We start from the raw sequence: 20,848 nt of genomic DNA, 5'->3' as shown, positions 1-20,848 counted from the left end.
CTTACCCCTCTGTCCTGGGGCGCCTGGGTTCCCAGGGGGCCCAGGAGGGCCAGCATCTCCTGGATAGCCCATCATCCCCATCATTCCTTTTTCACCTGTAGAAACAAGTTCATACAAAGCAGGTCAGATTGTGCACAATGAGAGAAGCAAAATATTCCATAAAATAAAATAACATACTTCTAAAGAGGGTTGAATGTTTTCTGTAAATAGAAAAGTAACTATTTGTCTGGGAGACAGGTTAGTACACAGTCTTTATTACATCATGTATATGGAAGTCATTGGTAGCAAATCACATTTGTAGATGAAAGGAGAACATGTTGAAGTTTTGGATTACTCCCTCCCAATCCTTGACCATCAGCTCTCTGTTATAGTCCCTTATTTTGTTTTCCTCAGAGCAGTTGTCAATTACTGAACTTAGTTGTTGTTGTTGTTTTTTAAAGGATTTTATTTATTTGACAGAGAGAGAGATCACAAGTAGGCAGAGACGCAGGTGGTGGGGGGAGGGGGGAAGCAGGCTCCCTGCTGAGCAGAGAGCCAGATGTGGGGCTCAATCCCAGGACCCTGAGATCATGACCTGAGCTGAAGGCAGAGGTTTAACCCACTGAACCACCCAGGCGCCTGAACTTAGTTTTTAAATACATTTGCTATGGTCTCCCCCACTGTCAGAGGCAGAGTCTTGTCCACCAAGGGCTTGGAACAGTGCTGACACATGGTAGGAGCTTAATAATATAAACAAAAGAATGATTTGCAGATTAAGTTGTTCTTCTGGGTTCTTCCCGGGAGAAGAGAGATAGGTGAGGTTCTTATGCCATGAGGAGACTATTGGCATATTCTTCCCAAATATATAAACTTCCCATTCAAATAAAAAGAATGATAAGGGAATACTATGACAACTATATGCCAGCAAATTGGATGATTTGGACAAAATGCACAGATTCCTAAAGAGGCACAGATTACCAAAACTGACAGAAGAGGAAATAGAAAATCTGAGTAGACCTGTAACAAGAAATTGAATTAGTAATGCAAAGACTTCTTACAAAGAAAAGCCCAGACTCAAATGACTTCACTGGGGAATTCAACCCAATGTCTAAGGAACATCAATTTTTCACTAACTCTTCTAGAAAATACAAAAGAAGGAAATACTTTCCATCTTGTTCTATAAGGTCAACATTACCCTGATACCAAAACCAGACAGAGATATCACAAGCAAAGAAAAAGACAGACTAGTATCCCTTACAAAGGTAGAGGTAAAAATTCTGAAGAAAATACTAGCAAATGTCCTTTAGTGTATAACATATAAAAAGGATTGCATGGTCAATGTTGTCATACCCTGGGTAATTGTGAAATGTGATCATCCCACCACCACCACTGCCCTGTTCTCTGACCTCTTTGCAAATAATTCAGTAGGAAACACTTACACTAACTGAAAGAGGAGTGTAGAGTCAAGAGCCTAGGCCTATGTCCAATTTATACAGCTACCTTAAAAGAAAATATGGAAGAAGAAACATAAAAGCACAAAAAAGGATACCTGGTGGTCCTAAAAATCCTGGATTTCCTGGATATCCTTTTTGACCAGGTGGTCCCATTGCACCTCGATGACCTGGCATTCCTGGTGGTCCAGGTTCTCCAGGAAAGCCTGACCTATCCAAGCCTGGAATACCTGGGTCTCCCTTTGGCCCTGTTTCACCTCTTCTGCCTGTATATGAATGAATGAATGAATAAATGAACACATAACTGCTTTCCTCACCAACTCCAGAAATACATTTTTAAAAAAGATTTTATTTATTTATTTAACAGAGAAAGAAATCACAAGTGGGCAGAGAGGCAGGCAGACAGAGAAGGGGAAGCAGACTCCCTGCTGAGCAGAGATCCCAATGTAAGGTCTCCCATCCCAGGACCCTGAGATCATGACCTGAGCCAAAGGCAGAGGCTTAACGCATTGAGCCACCCAGGCATCCCCAGAAATACATTTTTTATGGCTGTAAATATGTAGCTGTGTGATCATGGACAAACCACACCTTTATCTGATTGATGGACGTCCCCTTCTGTACAATTTCTAAGATCCCTTCTAACTTTAACATAGTTTCAGTGATTTGTGCAGTAATAAAAATGTAGAATTTAGATCTATTTTCTAGTCCTTCAGACACATCCTGGGACTGCCCTTTATGACTGTAGTTGGGTCTTTAACCTGCAGAATACATACACAACAATAGGGGGAGGTGAGCCACTGGATGCTTCTGGAAGTAATAATAGCACTATAACAACCATTAATGTCTTGGCCAAAAATTGGTTTGTGAGCATAAAAGCAATGTGACAGCCCATAGGCATTAGCTGAGTTCTAAAGGGTTTTTCTTAGTTCACAGATCTGGATGAGAAGAACAAATAAAACAGAGTAAATGTCATATAATCTGGGCCATGTAGCCTGGGGCATTTAGATTTATTTCATACCTTTATTTTATGTTCCTTGGGAAGCAATTAACTACATATCTATTTATCACTTGATATACCTATGGAGTTAAAGATAAAACATTTTCTGAGAGTTTATATGTATATAAATATATGTGTAAATATAAGTTTCTATGTATCTTCAGTGTTCATATAGTCTTGCATACAAGACACAAACCAATTTTACTGTATTAATTTCAGGTCTCTTACTCTGTAGGTGGTACTCACTGAAACAAATCCGTGAGAGTTTAAATGGCAAAAATAACATTTCCCACTGAACAGTGGGTCAGAACTTGTTGCTGGACAGTTCCCATGTTAAGCAGCAAAGCACAGAGCAGGAATCTTCTGTCACCTGTCTGCCTAATGACTGGTTTTAAGGCCCTCTTCTTACCCGGTTGCCCTTCCAATCCATTTAATCCTGGAAGTCCTTGGGCTCCCCTGGGACCTTCTGTGCACCTTCCTGGGGGTCCTTTTTCTCCAGGTGGTCCGGGCTTCCCTGGATCCCCTGCAAAATAGAGTCCAGGAATATATTCGACAAAACCCGAGGTCCTAGTACTGCTATCACAATCCTTCTCCTGTAACTATCCCCCCTAAATTGAACCTATGTTTAATACCACTGGTATGTCTTTTATAAAGGACAATTGTTATAAGGGACAGAAGGAAGGAAGGAGAAAAGAAAGAAAAAACAAAGGGAGAACAGCAATGTTGAATGGAAAAATAGACGCTGCAGATTCTATTTGTTAAACTGGAAGTTTGAGAAGAAATCTTCATCCTAGAGCACCTTCAACTTACTGCATTTTAGCAGAGCTCACCATGGAGAAAAGTAATCACACTTGCTATTGTACCTTGGGGTCCACCAACCCCTCCAGTTCCTGGAATTCCAGGGAGACCTGGAGGTCCAGGGAATCCAATTTCTCCATTTTCCCCAGAAATGCCTCTTTCTCCTGGAAAACCTGGTGTTCCTGGTTGTCCAGGCATGGCTAGTCCTGGTTCTCCCTGTGCACAGAACACATGTTAGTTTCACTATGTAACACTTCCAACTCTTTCTGCACTGTTGACTGGTCTTTAGGCCAATGACTTGAGAATAATCCCTTTTGCACAGTTACCACCATTCCACAATTCTTTCCTTTCTCTGTTATAGCTACTGAGTTCTATAAAATTATGCTTGACCATTCTTAAGGCTCTGTAACTGCCACTTTTACAGAAGACTGAAATTGTAAACAGTCCTGATGTTTTTACTTTTGAAAGTTTTGATCATAGTGATCCACACATTTTTAGAGTTCTTCCATTTTAAATACTCTGAACATTCCTGAAGATTAGGGAAGAAACAGGGAGGCAAAACTGTCTTCTAACACTACTTTTCCTTTCTAAAAGTGAGGGATGCTTCAAAGAAGTGTTAAAAACTATTTAATATCGGGGCACCTGGGTGGCTCAGTGGGTTAAAGCCTCTGCCTTTGGCTCAGGTCATGATCCCAGGGTCCTGGAATTGAGCCCCACATCGGGCTCTCTGCTCAGCGGGGAGCCTGCTTCCCTTCCTCTCTCTCTGTGTGTGCCTCTTTGCCTACTTGTGATCTCTGTCCATCAAATAGATGAATAAAAAAAAATCTTAAAAAAATATTTTAAAAACTATTGATATCTTCATCATCTACCAATATATAGATAATTCCTACACCCAGAGCATCCTAACTGGCTGACTGTCATTGTCCCCATTCATCCCCACACATCCTTCTGAGTTTTAAATCTTGAAGACCTTGGCTCCTGGGAGACCTGGTTCTCCGGGTGGCCCGGGCTTCCCCATTTCTCCTGGACAACCCGGTGCTCCTTTTGCTCCAGGAAAACCTTGCTCTCCTACAGAGAAAACATAATAAATGTTGCAGGAGTAGGCTTAGTAAAAGATTTAGAGCAGTATCCTTGTTATTTTATCCAATGTTTTTATGAGGCAAGTTGCTAGAGATGTTTTTATGGAAGTATGAATGATGAAAAAGCCAACTGCTACACTGGTAATTAAAAAAAAAAATCCATTCCAAATCACATCCTCAATTGAAAAATGACTTTCCCCATTTTATTGTTCAGCATGACAACAATTTTGGTGCAGCAATTTCACTGATTCTGGTTGACCATTTGGGTGACTTTTTCTTTTGGAGTATAATTTACATAAAATGTACAGCCAAATGAATTTTTGCATGTCTATAAATCTATTCAAGCATGACCTAGTCAAAGATATAGAGCATATCAGCTGCCCGAGGTAGCCTTTCTCAAGATGGGTTGCTCAAGAAAATTACTTCCTACTTCCTACTGCCATTGAATATAATGAATTCATTTCTTTCTTATATATTTGTAGTAGGAGAATTGAGAAAGGAGTCACAAATATCATTTATTCTATTCCCTAGTTCACAAGAGGAAACCCTAGAGAAGCAATGCTGCATTCAGAGATTGCTTTTGTGCCTCTAGTTTGACCAAATTTTTTTTTTTTTTTTTTTTTTAGTTTGACCAATTTTTAATTCACCATTAGTTTCTGGGATTATTAGGTTCAACTGGGAAACTTTGAGTCTGAACTTTCAGGGATTTCTCAGGCTACTTCTGGTCCCCATAATTTATAGTCTCCTTACAGAGGGTGAATCCATAGTGTTACAAACAAGGATGCAAACTTTAATGCAGGGTCCAAGAAGGAGGAGGCAAAAATATGGGCCAGGCTGCTTTACTTCACACATCATTGGGAAGATATCCAAGAAACCGGAGTCAAAGACATTCTTGAAACTATTACATTTTCCATTTCAAATATTCATAAACTGAGATCAATATATCTATATTTGTAAGCACTAATGACATTAATCTAGGAGATCAAGTATCAAAAATGGATTCTATTTTCACAGACACTCTAAATAATATTGAAACAAACATAAAAGGATTAAAAAATCTGAAAATCTATGCAACAACCCAGGGATGAAATGGCTAGTATGTCATCCTGGACAAGACTCTGATGTATTTGTTGGCTTATGGTTTGAGTTCTCAGCATCTGGATATCTTTGGGGTGATTTCCCTTCAATGAGAAGCAGCATTCATTCCCAAAAGAAAATAACTTCTGTAATTTGTAGGGGAGTGTATAGGAAAGCCAGTTAATTGTAAATTAATAGTCCTTTTCTAATTATAAAAGAAATGTATAAAGTTAAAAAATTATATAAATGTAAAAAGTGCACACATTTATTAAGAAGTCAAGAAAAAATTCCTCATAATTCCACACTCAAAAAGAATCACTACTACTATGTTGTGTTAATTTCCTTCCAACTTTTTCTACATATTTTAAAAAATTTAATTGAGATGAGATGCATAAATCTGTGTGAATTCTGCCTTTTGATCTAACATCATTGTAAAATTTTTTTCCCTTGTAAGATGGGTGGAAAACATTATTTTAAATGTCACATTATGGATCTTTTCAATGTTACTCATGACACATATCTATATTTTCTAAATACCCACAATAGACCCTATGTTTTAAAATTTGTACATTTACCCTTAGGTCCAGGGGGCCCAGGGAAGCCGATTCCTGGAATTCCTGGTTCACCATCAGGCCCAGGAAGACCCGGGTCACATTTTCCTCTGGATCCAGGGATACCTTGAAACACACACACATCCACGTAAGAAACTTCCCCTCATCTTGCCCTTAAACAAAAAGTCCAAGTTTCTGTGTCATTCAAGGTCTTTTGGGAAATTAAGAAATAAGTTTAACATAACCCCAACTGTATACTCTTCTTTCCTCTCCGTTCTTATCCAAGGAGTAATCATTAGCAGCTACAAATAGTGTTTAAGATAGAATTTAATTCCTATAAAGAAATAGTCTGGATAGCTTGAGCTACAGAAGTCTCCCTCCATACATGCAAAGTTAAGTTTTAGATCATATTGGCAAAGAAGTTATATTTTCAAATGAAGAAGCTGTGGGAACTAGCTTGATTAACCACTGGCAAACATCACTTACTCCCCCAACCAAAAATCCATGGAGATTGTTCCCTTGAATTCCTTTTAAGTAATTTTACTGTTTTCCCTCCTCCTCCTCCTCCTTTATCTATCTATCTATCTTTCTTTCTATTTATTTATTTGGAACCAGAGGCACCAATGGGAGTAATTTGGATGATCTCAAAGTACAATGACAAGTCCCCTACCTGTGGGCTTTTTAATCTCACACAACTCTGGCCTCTGCTCTCTTTTGGTGCCAACAAATAGAGTTTTTCTTACATAGGGGACAGTGTTTTCCAAGGACAGTCAGGATGCCATTTGATGGGAGTCACCAGACTTGGCAGAGGGGATACTCACCGGGTGGACCTTGGGGGCCAGCACGGCCAGGGGGCCCTGGAGGTCCTGGTGGCCCTGGGACTGGTGTCGAAATACCGAAGTCTCCCTTAGGACCTTAAGAAAGTTCGTGATTGTAAGATTGGTGTGCGTAGTGAAACTTTTTTTTGGTTCAGAAGAAACAAATGTGATACAGGGTGTTTATGAACATAGTCTAAGGAATTAAAAAAGACTTGCTTCCATAGGTTTCAAAACTGGCCCAAAGATGACCAACCCACTGAAACTTTTTTATTCAGTTGAAGAATATTTATAAGCACTTACTATTGGCTAAGCTTTGTTTTCATTAATAGCCCACCTCAATGCTAGTCTACTGAAAGAGAAGCTATTCCAAAAAACATTAATAATATGGGATTTATCTTAAACATTGGTGAATATTTATTTGGTAGGATGTTTATTTTTTTGGCTACTAGTTTGCAAGGGAAGGAAATATAGTATGCTGAAGAAAACATTAAGTGTGGCTTGGGCACACACCTTAACCTCTGATAAGTTCTTCACGTGTCATTGGGGAGATACAGCCTAACCAGCCCATAAAGATTTGAGATAATGTGGGTATGGTGGTCAACATGGAAAACATGTTAGTGATTTGATTTATGCATATATTTACAGAAAAAAAACTTTACAGTAGTGTGATGGGGAAAATTTGATAATATATTTTACAACAATGGAGTTCTTTACTAGAAATTTGTATATAGAAAGAACAGAAGAAGATTTGAAGCTAGATTAGAAGAACTTTTTCTTTAAAGGGCCGGATAGTAAATAATCTGGGCTTTGTGGTCCAGATGGTCCCTATGCCACTACTCAACACTTCCTTCGTAGCATGGGAAGAGCCAAAAACAGTATGTAAATGAATGAGTGTAACCATATGCCAGCAAAACATATTTATGGACACCGAAACTTGAATTTCATATAATTTTCATGTGACATAAAGGGTTATTCAAATGTTTTCTTTTCCCCCCAATCATTTAAAAATAGAAAAACTATTTTTAGCTCATAAATTATACATAAATAGGTGGTAGACTGGATTTAGGCTATGAGCCGCCATGGTTTGCCAATCCTTGGATTAGAACAGCAGCCTCAAAAGTAAAAAAAATATTTATATATGTGATCATAAAAGAAGCTTTATGTACATGTGTGGGCAGAAATGCATGCATATAATTTAAAATATATATAAATACTTGGGAAGCACTTACAAATATTTTACTATAGAAAGAATTGGAGGCTATTAGTTTAGTGGGTCTAACCCTTTATAATGTGATGTTAGAAGTAAAAAATAATAGGGTGGCATTATTTGTTGAAAACTGTCCTCCACATGACGATTCTCATCTTCGGCCATGCTCTCTGCTACAGGTAAACACTGAGGATTGGATTCCTCCTGAATCCACCAACCATGTTCAGAACATGTGGATCTCAAAAGTTCCTGGGACTTTAGAACTATTATCAGAAAACTTTTCTTCATTTATCTTCGATATTTTGAAGTTTTATTTATAAACCATGCATTGGATTATGGGTCAAAAAGAGCAAATTTGCAATAACATTAGTGGATCCTTGAGACTTACAAGAGGCTTCTCAAGATCAATTTCATAGATTTTGGCCTCCCCTTTGTCTACCATAACTGACTTCCACTCATTCCATATATTTTTCTTTTCTTTTTTGTTAGATTTGAGCCTCAAGATGGGGCTCAAACTCATGACCCTGAGATCCAGAGTTTCAAGATCCATGGGCTGAGCCAGCCAAGACCTCTCCATCCCAAATATTTCTATTAGTAAATAGAGACAGACCGTCAGGAAATTTCAGCTGAACTTGGTAAAGGGAAAATGAATTTTTTTTAAATATATCCTACATATTCTTTCCCAGTGTCTGTGAAGTGATATATTCTACTGATCAGAAGCAAGTTTCTATGCATTCATTAGTCTTGGGGAAGCTTCACTCGCTCTAGGAACTATGAGCCCACTCCATAGGAAAACAGGACTGGAAAGAAAACTAACCAACCGGCTTCTCCAGGTGGTCCAGGGGCTCCAGGAACTCCTTGGGTGCCCTTTGGACCAGGTTCTCCCCGTGGTCCATAGTTTGCTGGTCCAGGTGGTCCTGCAGGTCCTGGGGACCCAGGGATGCCAGGATCCCCCAGAGGACCCCGGTCCCCCTTCTCACCACTCAGGGCCTGTGACAATGGGAATATGTTTATAGTGCTTCAGTCCAGTATCTCCTTATGTGGGTTAACCTTACCGTGACTAGGAGGACCCAATAAGCAGCCAATGAGAAAATCTTGAATTACAAAGCAGTTGGCATTTGAAGGGAATTATTACTAAACTCAGAGCATGGTCTGGTTTCTGCTGTTTTGTGCCCCTTGGATTTCAGCAACATTTTATGAACTTGGACATCTCCTGAGTCCCACTGAAGGCGTCCTCTAGCAGGATGTTATACGTATAATGACCCCTAAAACTTTGTTCACATCAGCCATTGGTTCAAATAGCTTGAGAGCTGGAATTCATGGAAATAACATTTTTTTTTTTAAAGATTTTATTTATTTATTTGTCAGAGAGAAAGCGAGCGAGATCGAGCACAGGCAGACAGAGTGGAAGGCAGAGTCAGAGGGAGAAGTAGGCTCCCTGCAGAGCAAGGAGCCCGATATGGGACTCGATCCCAGGACGCTGGGATCATGACCTGAGCCGAAGGCAGCTGCTTAACCAACTGAGCCATCCAGGCGTCCCATGGAAATAACATATTTCTGAACTAAAACCAGCACAGTAAACCTTTGTTTGCTCTTCACCAGCTATTTTCATCATAAAGGAGGTGAAGATACAGATAGACAGTATTTGTTTTTTTTCTTATAAAATATTTTTTTTCAAAGATTTTATTTATGTATTTGTCAGAGAGACAGAGAGAGCAGAAGCTGGGGAAACTGCAGGCAGAGGGAGAAGCAGACTTCCCACTGAGTGAGGACCCTGATGTGGAACTTGATCCCAGGATTCTGGGATCATGGCCTGAGCTGAAGGCAGACACTTAACCAACTGAACTATCCAGGCATCACATAAAATATCTTTTTGTAATTGCATAGGCTATAACTTTGGAAATGACTTGTACACTTCAAACAAGTCAAATATGACACAATAATCAAGTTCCTCTTTCATCCTAATATGGCCCCAAATAATAAATTTGACTTGATTTTTCATTGTTCAGTATCACTGGGAGACTAACTGATGTTTTGTTTTGTTTCCTTCTTCTGTAATGACAGGACATAAGACTCAACACATCACCTTCTTAATTTTTTTCTTTACTTTTACTGGAACCAACAAGGTAATTAGTGAGATGCAAAGGGAAGCATCACGTGAACTGTCTTAATATTAGACCAAAGAATTCTAGATTCTGTCCCTCAGTCAGTGTAACTGCACTCACGCACTCCCAAACACACACATTGGGACATCCAGGCCCTTTGTTGGAGAGTCTGAGAAACACTGAACCTGGAGCTGGGTCTCAGCTAGAAAATGTTTTGTCCTCAAACAATGTTGGGAAGACTGTATACCACATCTATATCTTGGGGAGCCACACTTCATATTCTGATACTAAAGGGTCTCTAAACGAATCTTCAGATTTATTTGCCATTTGCCAAGTTTTCCTGTTCAGGGTGGGACTCTCTTAACTCTCTCTTAACTGGATAACTCTGATCAACCCTGGAAGAAAGTGGTATTTCCTGGAGCAGGCTGGGCAGCGTGCCTGGTAAACTTCCCACAGATACATTGGGAGGAAATGCTCATCCTCTGACCCCAGGACATTTTAAAATCGATCCTGGTAGGAATCTCTCATGTGAACCTGTGAGAGATTCTATCCCTATTCCACGAAAAGAGACAGAACCTACAGAAGCTTAAGTATTTTAAATGACAAAACATTTGATCTGTTTATTTGACAACTCTACTCCTAAATATTCTAGTCTTTAAGCATTTATTTTGACTTAAAGGAAAAAACACTGCCCCCAAAGTATTGACTAGAACTTTCCATTATTAATCATTTTCTGAACTCGTCTATAAACTCACTGGATACAGAGGTGGGAATTGTAACTTGTGTAGGAGACAAGGGCATTATCAACGTGGAATTTTATTTGGGCTACAAGCACCACCGAGTCCCACCTATGTGTCAAATACTAAGCGTGTGTGCTGCTGTTATTACCAGTTGGAAGGACCCACTGTGCTGGGTGGCCAACCATTTTCTGAATGGAAATTGCCCAAAGTCGTCACTTCAGAGCATTTCAATTGCAGGGAAGGGAATTTGAAAAAAGTTACTCGATACTAACCGGTTCACCTTTGGGTCCTGGTGATCCTTTGATCCCAGGAGTTCCAGGAATTCCGTCCAAGCCCCTTCTTCCAGGATGCCCTCTGAGCCCAGGGTCCCCTGGGGCACCCACTTCTCCCTCAGGCTTCGATGCTTCACCTTTTTCTCCTTTAAGTCCTGGATCCCCCGGAGCACCCGGGAATCCCTAGGGCGGTACAGAAACAAGGCTGCATTGCATTTGGGTAAAGCTGTTCTTGTGCCAATCTTACCAAAAAAAAAAACTAGAATTTTTCAGTTTTAATGAACATGGATTTTTTTTTTTCAGACACTTTCTTTAGCCTACAAGTGTAATGTCAAGCTTTTTGGTTTCCTTTTCTATTTGCTTCCAACACTGGAAAAGAATACAGTCAGTGAATTTCAATGTAACACACAGTAATATTATTCAATATAATACAAGCATCATCATAATTTAGATGACGTTAGAATGTTGGTCATTTTAACATGCATTATGGATAATTTGATTTATCTTTATATAACTTTCTGATTCACTGTAATAATCAGAAATTTAATTTGTGAATGTTTATTTGGTGTCATTTACATATCATAAGACGTATCTGTATACGAATACAATACAATGGTTTTTAGTAAATTTGTACACTTACGCCGCAGTCACCACAATCCAGAGTTAAAACATTCCCATCACTCCCGCAGGTTCCCTCAGATACACCTGCAGTCAGTGCCTGTTCTCAGCCTCAGCCCCAGGCAATGACAGATCTGCCGTCTATCTCTGACACCGCTTAAATGTTTATAAATTCATTACTGATTCACTTATTCCTTCACATATCATACAATCATTTAATCAAGAATCTATCAAATGCTCTGATATTAAGTACTCTTTACCAAGCACCAAAACTATGTGTGGCTCAACTGTATTTCCTGAGTGTGCTGTTCACCCAAATTTAACACTAAATCTTCCAACCCATGAAATCTTACTGGAGATCCTGGAAGACCCGCACTTCCCGGGGACCCTGGGCTTCCTTTAATACCAGCTGCCCCTTGGCCTCCTGCAAAGCAGTAAATTATTAAATATTCATTGAATGCCAGCTCCGAGTAGCCAGGGTAATGCAGTAAATGAAGAGAATAAGGTGTTTTCTTCTGAGGAAAGAAAGACAATTTGTATCTTAAAACACAGAGTGCAGGGAGAGAATGCGAGTATATAAGTGAATTAAGAGACGATGTAAAAAAAAAACATTAAAAAAATCTTAACTTCCTAATTCTTGTCATTATAATTTTAAGGAGAAACATTTATTTGTTTTGATCATAAGAGCAACATATGCACATTATAAAAAAGAAGAGAGTAAAAAAACCATACACTTACCACCAGAGGACAATATTTGCTAAAATTTTCATGTATGTTATTCATAAAATTTTATATCCATAATGCACTGGACATATATATGGTATTTTGGAATCCTCCATCAATAAATATCCATGTCAATAAATACATACTTATAGCTTCACTTAAATGGTTGCATAGTAGCGTTTTGCATGGGTCAGCCAACATTTATTCAGCTAACAGCTATTTGTAGAATTTAGATCGTTTTTCAACTTTAGCTGTAGTAAACAATGCTATGATAAATATCTCTAGGCATTTAGTGCTTCACACTTCTCCAATAAATTAAATTCCTAGAAGTGTAAGGGCAAGACAAAATTGACAAAAATGTTTCCAAGGCTTTGGATATTCATTGCCAGATTGCATTTTACTGTACAATTTTATACTTCCTCTATGTATTTAAATGTATCTGTAAAGTTGATCCCTTCAGAGGGTCTTTTGGAAGGCTCTCAAGCTGATGTGTGAACAACTGTATATTCAGATTTTATTTTTTGCAAGATTTGAGTCAGGATATATTTTTTGATAGTCATCCAAACGATTTTCCTGTTTATGTATCTTCTGTGAGCTACACCTGTAGTATGCCGAATGTAGAGAAACCAGGGAAAATATGACACCGCTAGGAGGTCACCGCTAGTGAGCTGACCACCCTGGGCTAGAGGTCCCTCAAGGGGAACGTAGGGAAATGATGATTGCTTTCCTTCTATTCTTTCCCTCCCTCCATCTCTCCACAGCTCCTTCCCTTCCTTTTAGGTTTTTTGTTTTGGTTGGTTTATTTTATTTTATTTATTTGTTTGTCAGAGAGAGAGAGCGCACAAGCAGGAGGAGCAACAGGCAGAGCAGGCAGAGGGAGAGGCAGGATTCCCATTGAGCAGGGAGCCCGATGCAGGACTCGATCTGAGGACCCTGGGATCACGACCCAAGCCGAAGGCAGACGCTTAACCGAATGAGCCGACCAGGCGTCCCCTAGTTTTTGTTTTAATAGAACATTTCACTCAGAGCCTTAGGCCCCACAGGAGCCACATGAGGAGTAATACCAGCCCCCCCCGGCCCCAGCCCTTTGCCCCTTCTCTCCCTCCCCATCCTTCCCTCTCAGGCCCATCTCAGGGAGTCAGGAGCAGAGATTACAGAGTAGCTAAGGCATTTATGAAGGAGCAGGAAGGATTTGTGGACGACAAAGGACTCTGGCTGAATGCGTGTCCTCTATCGGTGAGCACGGGGCCACACTTAGCATTTCTGCTTTGGACTGACACCCAACTTCCTCGAAGACCCTGTGCTAATGCCAGTATCTCCTGGACAGCATTAACATACAAATACCTCTTATCTATGTTGCCAGGTAGACCTTTGGATTAACCCACTTCCAAAGGAAACCCCTGGCACAGCAGTGGAAGGTTGCCAGCCTAGAGAGCAAGGGTGTGGCTCTGAGTACGGGCTTTAACACTGCTGAGCTGCCATCTTGTGTATCAGCTTCCACATCTGTCAAATGGGGTTAATGACAGCACTGACCTCTAGGGTGGATGGGAGGAATAAGGCACGAAGGGAGGTACATACGATCCCTAGAACAGCGCCGAGCACACATGCGCTCTGTGACTTGAGCTCTTGTTGGTTAATGACAGATCATTTGGTGACAGTGTCTACAGACCAAGGTGATCAAAACAGAATGGAGACTGCAGGTGACATCACCTGAGAGGCCCTGAGTAGCCAGGAGAGTGGCACGAGGGGCAGAGGAACCCAACTAATGAGACTTTCTGTACCTCAGAGTTTTGTCTACGGCCAATTCTGTGACTGAGGAAGGGGGAGGATGGAGGGCAGCTGGGATATGAATCCTGGAGCCAACAGGTGGGGAGGAGGGTCCGGGTCTGTCATAGAGGCCGACGAGGGAAGTGACACGGGCTCTACTTAGCTCTCAGAATATTGGCCTCCGAGATGGGTTCTTCCTTCAAAAATGGAGTTAGTAGTGGATATTGAAAAAAATAAGATTTCAGATAAAAATCCTCATTTCTTTCTTCTCATGAAAAATTGGATGATTTATCAGGGCGCCTAGGTGGCTCAGTGGGATAAAGCCTCTGCCTTCGGCTCAGGTCATGATCTCAGGGTCCTGGGATTGAGCCCCACATCAGGCTCTCTGCTCAGCAGGGAGCCTCCTTCCTTCTCTCTCTCTCTCTCTCTGCCTGCCTCTCTGTCTACTTGTGATCTCCGTCTGTAAAATAAATAAATAAAAATCTTAAAAAAAAAAAAGAAAAATTGGACGATTTATCAACACAGGGCTTAAAATGCTGCAAAGTAGCAACAGGCTGGAGCTGGTGCGGGGTGGCCCCCTCAGATGTGCCTTCCAGTTTACCAGAGTCCTCACCCCACTATTGCCTCTCATCGGTGTGCTGACTTATTGCACTGGTATCCTGCTAAAGAATGAAATAGTGCATCTGCCCTTAGCTCTATCAAAAGTGAGGACCTTAAAAAACAGACTGAGGAGAGCTGTGTCTTTTAAGAAAAAAAAAAAAAATGAGAGTGAGTTTATTTTTTTATGGAAGAAAAATATGGTGTGTGTGTGGGTGTGGGGGATGTCTGCCTCACTCCTCCTAGTTCCTACCCTTGGAGAAACTCCAGTCTACAACTCATGGGGAACACCATGGTTTGCTAGAATCAGCAGCAAGTAAAATAGAACACAAGGATATGCCAGTTTTTGTGTTCTTTTGGCTTACTTTAAGTTGACAGAGTATGTGTTTGAAAATCTCTAAGTTCATGCTAACCACACATCATGACATCCAGACATCTGGTACCTTTTCACCACTCCGTGAACTGACCCTTTTGTACTTGAAAAAACCCTTGTGTGCAAAATGTCTTACCTGGGATTCCTTTTATGCCGTCCAACCCTGGCAGTCCTGGGAGGCCCGGAGGCCCTGGGATATAAGGACATTTTATGCACAAGAGGCCAGGTTCCCCTGCAATGAGAGCATGGGTACATTACTTGTAAACCCACACAGAGTCTGCAGAAAGGACAGATGCTGTCCAACCATACAGTCATTTATTACATTAAAATTGGGGAAGTTAGTGGAAAATCATCAATGATATTGTGTTATTAATTTAAAAAAAACATTCATCTTGGGACGCCTGGGTGGCTCAGTCAGTTAAGCATCTGCCTCTGTCTCAGGTCAGGATCCTGGGATCCTAGGATCAAGCCCCATATTGCATTGGGTTCCCTGCTTGACGGGGAGTCTGCTTTTCCATCTTCTTCTGCCCCTTCCCCCTGCTCATGCTCTTGCTCTCTCTCTCAAATAAATAAAATCTTTAAAAAAGTATTCATGTATTATATCAGCTTACTTTATCCATCCGACCTTCTTAATATTCTTAGAGGAAATCCTGAATCAAGAATAAAATATCTACTCTCTCAGTACCTCTCTCTTTCAGTGCAGGATAAAACTTATATTCTAGACATATCCCAAAATTCATTGAATGGGCGCTAAATTGATTTGTAGATAAATGAACACTTTGAGGTAATTCTCTTGGAAAAGAAGCCATCCCTGGCTATAGTTTAGGATGATTATTGTTTTGAGGGGCAGAAGCAGTGAAAGGAATGATGGTGAGAGTGACTTCCTTTCATAGAGCAACACCACTGATGAAACCAACCTTTGGGACCATCAGCTCCTGGGATTCCTGGAAACCCTATAAGGCCTGGGAATCCACCACCTCCAGGTGGACCTTTGCGAAAAACGATGTCACCTGCAAAAAAGACACCAAAGCTAGGGTTTTGTTTCTTTATGTGTTTTTTTTTTTTATTCAATTAGCAAGTGTTTCCATAAGATACATTATTTTATATGCATTTCCCCCATTGTTTTGGTGGTTGCATCTTTTGAAGGTTATCTATAATTAAAGATGAAGTGTTTTGACCAGCTTTTCTTTTCTCATTACACACACTTTTTTTTTTTTTTTAAATTCTGGTGCAGTGATTCTTTGAAAGCTTGTTATCTGCTTAGTTCTCATCACAAAATCAACCCATATTATTTTACTCAATTATTTCCAATTATTCCAAGATTATCCTTTTAGAATGTTTAGGCAAAGGATCACATCTCATTCTTCTGTTATTTCAAGTACACTTAATCTCCCTGATATATTGGAGATGCTTAATATATACTCAGGGGAAACATTCTAACAGAGTATCATCTGTTTTCTTTGCATTACTTGTTCACGTCAGTTGAGTTTGTCCTTTTTCAAGAAAGCTCTTCCCAGTTTTCCACATGTGTCAGCTACCATAATGTTAAAACAAACAGCTAATGTTCTTAAACTCTTGTGTTCTATGACCAGATTTTTTAGTCTTGTCATTTCAAATCCAGGTTGAAGGCAATGCTTCAACCTGCTTCATTGTTTCAATGAAAGCAACTGAATATTTCAAAGCAATGCCTATAGAGGCTCCAAATTTTGGAGCAACAAAGTATGAATGGAGACATTTAATTGAGAAGGAACAGGGTATGGGTAATATTGGCTTGACTCTGAAAGGAATGTGCATTTTGTGATCCAGTTTTCTGTGTCTTTAAGATGACTGGATTGTTCTCTTTAAACAGTAAAATATAATGGCAGTTCTATACTTAAGGTAGACATATATGTATACTTCTATATTTATACATTCGTATTTATTGGCACATTTTCATAGTCATTTCATACTTAATTCAACAAATATTTTGAGTACCTACAATGTTCCAGCCCTCAGTGTCACATGATGGCTTAAAACAGCAAAGAAGACACAATCCCTGACCTCAAAGAATTTTGAGTCTTAGAGGGGAAACTGACAAAGACAGGCAACCCCAAAACTCTACTATCGGGATAAGCTTGAGTGTTATAGGATGTGGGCTCAGCGAAAACGTTCTGTAGGACTTGAACTTGAAGCCGACACTGGATAGACAGACAGGTGTTGCTTAGGCAAGAGAAGATAGGAAACCAGGCCATCTCTAAGGGGAGAGATGCATGGTGTCTTGCAGAGGGAACTGCAAGACACCCCCTGGTGCATTTCCCCTGGTGCATTGCGACAGGCACGCAAGGTCGAGAGCCCGGCTACAGTACTCATTAGCTCCAAGAGCTATGCACCTCAGACCCCTTGCTGATAAAATGACCCAACTAAGCCTACATCTTGAAAAACACTTGCAGGACTAGAAATTGTTAAAATCCCCAACACAGTGAAAAGTTTTAGTTAAGTTTTATTTTGCTTTGTTTTTCACATAGGTTCACATCATAGCTTGACAGCTTTTGTTCTTGGACATTTTATCATTTTGTTAATGGAATAATTTCTTAAACAGACATTGGCCTGAAGGGAAGCTTTTATTTTTTTAATTTTTTTTTTCAAATATTGCACAAAAAGCCAGACATTTAGCTGAATTATCTTACTAACACTAAGAGTTTTCCAGATTATTCTTTTGGATCTTTCAGGTTTATAATCACACTGTCTATGAATAATAAATCTCTGACACAACAGAAGATTCTTAAGGCTCTTGGTGGGGAGTGGTGGTGAGTATAAAACACAAGCCCTCCCAGGTACCTTCTAGAGATGTTTAAGAGACAAAGAGTGGCTCATATGTTCTGAGGTTCTGTGTACCTATCAGGCAGCAGAGAATGGTAAGTGACTCTGTGGGGGTCTGGAAAGGAGAGGACAGCTCCAGGAATTTCCCATCCTCTAGGCTGCAGCTCAGTGGTCTTTGACCCACTTTACCTGGCAGCATTGCACCCATGCCCCTGGTGCATTTCCAGCCCACATCTCCTTGCCTTGGGTTTGCCCGCTGATGCCAGGGCACAGGACACCCTGGGAGCCATGCTAACAGAGGCTGGAAGTGTGTATGTGTGTGTGAGTTTGTGTGTGTGTGCGTACGCTTAGTCTGATCCTGTGAGATAGATCTTAGACCCATGACTAATAGGAATTGGTGGATACATTCTTGCTTCTTGGTCCTCTGGGACAGATTGTCCCGAAACAAAGTTGTAGCTTCTAGGAAGATACTCTCCAGGGACCAGACAAGCAGTTGCAAAATTGACCAAGGTCAACCTGAAAACCATCCCTCCCTGTCTGCTTCACTGTCCCTTGTCCCCCTCCCACTCCGCCCTCCGTGGATGCTCAGGCTGAAGCTTTGCTGCACGAGCCAAGTCTTCATTCTGCCCAAGCTGCTTTCATAGATAGTTCATCAAATGAAACAGCAGCAGAAAGATGGCCCTTAAGATCCACACACACTGCCGGCCAAGCTGCAAGTAAGGTTCATTGCCACTGATCTGCACCCATCTGTTATTGGGCACTATACCCAAATAGGGGCCCCATTAGATATCTACCTGGTGGTCCTGGATATCCCGGCAACCCTATAGGGCCTGGCGAGCCAGGACAACCCGGGGACCCGGGAGGCCCCACTGCATTCTTTCCTGGGGGCCCTCGTTCCCCTTTAATTCCTTTCACGCCTGGAGGTCCAGGGGCTCCTCGGAGGCCAGGCCTTGATGACCCTTGTAGAACAGAATCATGTTAGTGCATTTTAAATGTTTTCCTGATTCATATATATTACTTTTTTAATTGCAAAAAGTAACAAATTCTTATTAACAAAAGTTACACAATCGAGAGGTATAGAAAGTGTATAAAACAAAAAGAGAGCATCTTCTTCCTTCCTTCCTTCATCTGAGGTCTTGTTCAACTACCACAGCACAGCAGAATCCAGAAAGTTCCAGTCCCATGAGGTACGATAGGGACTTACTTAGTACAAGGGACTGAAACAGAGTTTGAGTTGCACTGTTGTCTTTTTTGTTTAAAAGGACCTCATAGGAATTCTCCGATATGTGCTGCTTTGTAGAATTTTTCATTAGCGACTAGAAGATCCCTCCTTTTCAGTGTTCAAAATGAGAAAGAGAGACTGTCCTACTGGACTTCATTCCTGCCAATCATCTTAGTTATAAAATAGCGTGGTGGGGAGGCCAGCATCTCCTGGGAGAGAAGCCTTACCAGGTGGTACAAAGCCATTTCATCTGTCTCTCATGGTGACAAGGATGTGAGGAGAGGGCCATTCTGGAATCCCTGAGTTGCAAACAGTGTAACTAGAAAGAGGAGAGACCTCACCACCAAAGGGCTGAGAACTGGCAGGGGTAATATCTGATTATTTCTAATTATTGAACAAGGATTTTCCCTGTAAAAGCAAATCCCTCTGGTCTCTCTTTGAGAACTTTGTAATTTTTACTCACTGTCTGCCTAAAGAAGCCTATTCATTACCTGGGGTGTCTGGTGGAGAGTAGCTCTTCCCTAATCTCTGACCAGACCTCTAAAATATCCTTTTGTATTCCAACTTCAAGAGATACCCATTGTTAACAATTTGCTGTATATTTTTGCATGCACGTGCAAGTACACATAATACCCATTTATTTTTTTTACAATGCGATTATAAAATACATACAGTTCTGCAATTGCTTAATTTCAATTCATTTTCAGAATTATGAAATAGTTTAAACATACCACAAGGCTTAGAGAAAAATGTAATCAACAGCAGGGCTTACTTATCAAATCTTTGCTATTTTTTTAAATTGTTTCCTTTTAAAAATGACACATGACAGCACTGTAGTTATAATTAAAGCCACTGAGGTTAATCCTTAGTCTTCCTCTCTCAAAAGGCAACCACTCCAGTGAGTCATGGATGTTTTTATAAAACATAAACATGTAAAAGTTTAATCTATGGGGTGCCTGGGTGGCTGAGTTGGTTAAGCCACCTACTCTTGGTGTCAGCTCAGGTCATGATACTGGGGTTGTGGGATCGAGCCCCATGTAGGGATCCACACTCATCAGGGAGTCTGCTTGAGCTTCTTTCCTCTGCCCCTCTCTTGGTTTGTACGTGCTCTCTCTCTCTCACTCTCTCAAATAAATAAATAAATCTAAAAAAAAGTGCAATTTACGTACTTACACATTTGATACACTATGAAAACTACTATTTTTAACCAAACTGATTACTATAAATTATTGTTTTCTACCTTTGTGCCCTTTCTGAGCTTCAAGGCTTCTGCAACTATGCCAGTTATTGCCTTACACTTAGTTAAAACCACTGGGAAGTCAAAGAGCATCTCTAAGTAACTTTGTGTCAGCTTCCACTCCCTTTTCTGCTATGAGTTACAAACTTAACAATGAGGAAGCTAGGAACACTTTTAGATCAATTAATGAAGCATTTGTCTCCTGTAAGCAATGCAAACATGAGTTTCCTTTTTTTTTTTTTTTTTTTTAAAGATTTATTATATATTTACTGGAGAGAGAGAGAGAGCATGAGTGGGGGGAGGAGGAGAGGGAGAGGAAGAGGCAGGCTCCCTGCTGAGCAGAGAGCCCGATGTGGGGGTCCATCTCAGGACCTTGAGAACACTATCTGAGCCAAAGGCAGATGCTTAACAGACTGAGCCACCCAGGTGTTCCTTGCC

At 40.6% G+C, this 20,848-nt stretch overlaps 1 protein-coding gene across 2 annotated transcripts in view; it reads right to left on the bottom strand.

The window, feature by feature from the left end:
• The window catches only part of COL4A3 (collagen type IV alpha 3 chain), a 124,494-nt gene that overhangs the window by 18,649 nt on the left and 84,997 nt on the right, over positions 1-20,848 (bottom strand). For both annotated transcript variants that reach the window (XM_059393620.1, XM_059393619.1), the window contains exons 21-33: positions 18,746-18,910; positions 16,070-16,162; positions 15,289-15,384; positions 12,046-12,116; positions 11,075-11,257; positions 8,779-8,947; positions 6,754-6,846; positions 5,957-6,058; positions 4,196-4,293; positions 3,291-3,441; positions 2,837-2,950; positions 1,529-1,696; positions 6-95 (exon numbers count right to left, since the gene is read on the bottom strand). In XM_059393620.1, the coding sequence (XP_059249603.1) occupies positions 6-95; positions 1,529-1,696; positions 2,837-2,950; positions 3,291-3,441; positions 4,196-4,293; positions 5,957-6,058; positions 6,754-6,846; positions 8,779-8,947; positions 11,075-11,257; positions 12,046-12,116; positions 15,289-15,384; positions 16,070-16,162; positions 18,746-18,910 (1,593 nt within the window). The remainder of the gene's footprint in view (positions 1-5; positions 96-1,528; positions 1,697-2,836; positions 2,951-3,290; positions 3,442-4,195; positions 4,294-5,956; positions 6,059-6,753; positions 6,847-8,778; positions 8,948-11,074; positions 11,258-12,045; positions 12,117-15,288; positions 15,385-16,069; positions 16,163-18,745; positions 18,911-20,848) is intronic.

This window comes from Mustela nigripes, chromosome 3 (genome assembly GCF_022355385.1).
Source record: "Mustela nigripes isolate SB6536 chromosome 3, MUSNIG.SB6536, whole genome shotgun sequence".
Lineage (NCBI taxonomy): Eukaryota > Metazoa > Chordata > Mammalia > Carnivora > Mustelidae > Mustela > Mustela nigripes.
Note: the sequence above shows the minus strand (reverse complement) of the source record. Positions and strands in the feature narration are given on the sequence as shown.